The sequence below is a fragment of the Cyprinodon variegatus genome, unplaced genomic scaffold (genome assembly GCF_000732505.1).
Source record: "Cyprinodon variegatus isolate N-32 unplaced genomic scaffold, C_variegatus-1.0 Scaffold584, whole genome shotgun sequence".
Taxonomy (NCBI): Eukaryota; Metazoa; Chordata; class Actinopteri; order Cyprinodontiformes; family Cyprinodontidae; genus Cyprinodon; species Cyprinodon variegatus.
In genome coordinates this window covers 638,391-642,173 of record NW_015151037.1, presented here as the reverse complement: position 1 = coordinate 642,173, position 3,783 = coordinate 638,391, and the positions used below count along the sequence as shown (strand labels likewise).

Here is a 3,783-nt window from a genome sequence, read left to right as displayed (position 1 = left end):
TTTTGTTTTTATGACCGAAATTGCGGAAAAAAACTCTTCAAGTTTGACCCGCTAGAAGAGCGAGGTGCGCGAGAACGCTGGGACCCTTTTTCCCCCAGGATCTCCGTTCTTTTTGGCCCTCATGTCCCTCCGTCGTCGGACTAAACTCGCCCCCACTTCCTCGCCGCCTCGGCCGTATCTAGACCCACAGCGTGTAGCGCAGACCACGCTTCAATATTGAGCATAAATCAAAAATGTCTGCATCAAGCTCACTGCAACACCCTGCTGTAAGAGTATAACCAGGAAGCGAGGTAGGAGGGCAAAATAGGTTTAGCGCCACCGCAGCACGGGAGGAGAATTACGTACAGGAGCAAATGGATAAAAATAGACCGGAGGGAAAAAAACATGAATCGATTCTCTTGCGGACGTATCGATGCATCGGATCGTCGGCTGTTGGATCCATGCATCGATACAAAACGATTATTATTTACACCCCTACTTATCAGGCACCGTAGTGTTTGGCGAAACCAGTGAGCAGTGTGAGCTTTGAACAGGCATGGAAGTGTTAGCCTAGCAGGCTACAGAGTGGTGTGTAGTGGTGTCTGAGCTACTGTGTTTGTTGCCGCTAAAGTATGGAGGATGAAGAAAAAGAAATTCAACCGCCGCAACGGTCTTAAAAAGGAACCATTTGGAAACACTTTGGATTTTACCTTCAACCCGGCCCGGGTAAGAAAGGGCTTGACATGACTCTTGCGATTCACAGAGAATGCAATGGTAAAGTTAAGTATGTCAGGAGTACTTCAAATCCCCTTTATCATCTCTAAAGACATCACCCAGAGTTGTTGGTAGAATTTACCTTTTGGTGTTTACATTATTGCAATCGGTAAATAAAACATTTTTAAATAAAAAGTCTTTATAAATGTACTCTTCTTTCATGCCAGCAGACTGGAATAGATCCTGAGAATCGTTTTGAATCGTAAATTCTAATCTAGTTGTGACCCAAAGAATCGATTCTAAATCGAATTGTGGGAATCCCGAAGATTCACAGCCCTACTTGATACACGCCTTGACTAATACGACTAATTTTTTCCCAACAATTCAGTCAAAGGATCTGATTTTTTTTTCGCAGTGCTGATGTTGATTCTTCCTGCTGGGAAAATTATCCAATTAACACGACCTGCAAAAATGAAATCCTTTCTGTTCTCGTCCTCTTCTGATTTAGGCGATGATGATGAAGATGCTCCGATGATCAGCGGATTCTCCGACGACGTCCCCATGGTCATTGCATAGCTGGCCATCCCCTCGTACATCGGAGCACCCAGAAACATCCCGCCATCTCGGATCCATCGGTGGGAATCCACCCGCTTGGCAGGAAACATGAAGGAAAACGGGGGAAAAAAGAGAAATATTTTTCAAGGATACGATGCACTTTTTTTGGATGCGCAATAACTTATTTTTCTAATGTTAAATGTTTGTGTTTGTGGGCTCAGACTTGATGGGGGCGGGGGGAGCGGAAACCGAAGCAAGCTGTGAAGGATCAGAGTTCGTCCTGGGAATGATAGACTCCTTTTTGGAATTTCAACTCTGTTCGTCGGAGCCGCTTATTGCTTAAAGCCAAAATAAGCATTCAAACTGGAATAAAGAATGCAAAAACACAGAACAACATAGAAAAAGAGAAATATATTAATATAGTCTTACGCTGTAAACATGAGTTAAAAAGCTTGTTCATCAGGTCAGAAACACGTCTTTGAATAGTACAGTTATGTGCTGTACTATCTGAGCAGGTGTGATATTGGCGTCCCTGGCCGGGCAGCTGGGGAAGTTCACTGTGGATTATGGACAGAATGTTCCCCTGAAACACCTTTCCTTTCCAGCACCAGCGCACCGTTCTCTAGAGCCAAACCCACGTCAGGATCCGAGCGCAGCCGAGCTCATCGTCACTGTTTGTAAATATTTGCTTTTAATTTCCTCTCCTTGCAATGCTGCACTGTACCGTTTGTAAAATGTTTGTTTTTATGTTTAAATCGTTCAGGATAAGAGGGGGTTTGTTGTCCCCAGCGTTTGTCGTAGCTGTGGTCACAGAGGAAGTTTGTTTGGGGTTCTCAGGGAACAGTGAGAGCAGACGCCGGTGCTGGGGGCGGCACCCCCCGGTTACCATGACTGGTCTGGATACAAAGGAACCGGTTTGAACTGGGAGCTGTGGAGAGGGTGGGAGCCGTCAACCTGACGTGGCTCTTTGAAAGGACAGTTGGGATTTTTAATCTTAAAAGCAGGTTAGCTGGTGAAATCTCAGCTGCAGTAGATACATGATGGCGTCCTCCAGATCTTTTAGTACCAGATGCTAAAGCTAGCAGCGCTCAGAGAGACTACAGCGGACCTCTGCTTCTAAGAACTGGATTTCTATAAACCTTTAAACCCTCAGGGTAGAAACTGATGAATCAGATTAACACCTGAACCAAAGTTCTGCAGTTATTTGGCCTCTAGAACCGACCGACCCGGATTTAGCCCAAGAAGTTCTGAGCTGGCCCTTTTTAAAACCCAAACTTAGATAAAGAGGAAGATGTTCTGATGCGCCTGTGAGCTAACGGGTCAGAACCGGGCCCTGATCAAAGCCCAGTTCTGTAAGGTAGAAATAAAAAGTTAGATATATACCAGCTATTCAGACATGAAAGGGAACCCCCCCCGATTAGAAAACCAGCCGGGTTCTTCTCCCGGGCTTCGGCGCCATCAGAACCCTCCCTGGATCTGGCCGATCACCAAACATTTTCCTGGGAGTTTTTATACGGTTGATTTTAACATAAATGTTTTCAGAACCAAAGCAAATTTCTTTCTATCAGAAGAGACGTTTCTCTGAAAAATCCTCCCCTGGTTCCTGTTCCCTGAACCCACCGTACAGCCGGGTTCTGTTCAGGGTGTCGGGCCCGGTTCTAGGACTGGTTTGGGTTTTGCCTCCGGGCCTGAGCCATTTGAAACCCAAACCCCCGGCGTCCTGCTTTCTCCCCTCCTGGTTTTGTTGTGAAAGACGTCGTCGTCATGAATGTATTTTTAGGTGTAGTTTTTAAAGCGTCGGCCCACCGTCTCTGCTCAAAGATGGAGTCTGCAGACTCGCCAACAGCATCGCACCGTCCGGTTCTTCCTGGATCTACAGAGAAAATAATGAAACGTGCATGTCCTTGCTGTTGTTTAAAGCTGCATCCTTCTGTCCTTCCTTCATATCCTCCTTGGTTTCCTTACATCTATGTCTCCTTGCATCCTATCTCCTTTTCTCTCTCCTTCCTCCATCCTGGAAACACAGATGAAAGTTGAGCCTGGAAAAGAGTGAAAGCTTTTCATGAGGAATGTAAGGAAACCTGCTTAGTTTTGTTGTTTTTTTACAGGATCTACTCTTAAGTTCTGCTGAGACACTTTGTTGCTCGGCCTTAAAAAGCAGATCTTTCTGGTAATGATGTTGATTCTGTTGACTGCTGTTTCTTTTCGCCACATAATGCCTTATCACAACACGTTGGATTTTCATGTGATGTCACGTTTCTACGACAGGAACAAAGATGCACATGCATGCGCACGTCCTCACACACATCCGACGGTTTAATGGAGCCCTTTTCCGTGTCTGTAATCGGGTTTTTCTGCCTCTGCAGGATGTGATTCGTGGTGACCATGTGACTGTTTGCTTCCCACCTGTCTTAATGTTGACTCTCGTCAAATAGTTTGCGTCATGTGACGCCGAGTCGGACCATGTGGAACTCGGCCATGTTTGACGATGTTGATGTGTTGCTTGCTTGTATTGCAGATTGCAAGAAAATGAGA

The 3,783-nt window shown here is 45.6% G+C and overlaps 1 protein-coding gene across 1 annotated transcript in view; it reads left to right on the top strand.

Annotated features, from left to right (window-relative positions):
• Positions 1-3,273, top strand: part of sorl1 (sortilin-related receptor, L(DLR class) A repeats containing) — a gene marked incomplete at its 5' end in the record, with an annotated part of 73,949 nt that extends 70,676 nt beyond the window's left edge. The window contains one exon of the mRNA XM_015392290.1: positions 1,202-3,273. Within this exon, the coding sequence (XP_015247776.1) occupies positions 1,202-1,269 (68 nt within the window). The remainder of the gene's footprint in view (positions 1-1,201) is intronic.
• Between the last annotated feature and the right edge of the window lie 510 nt (positions 3,274-3,783).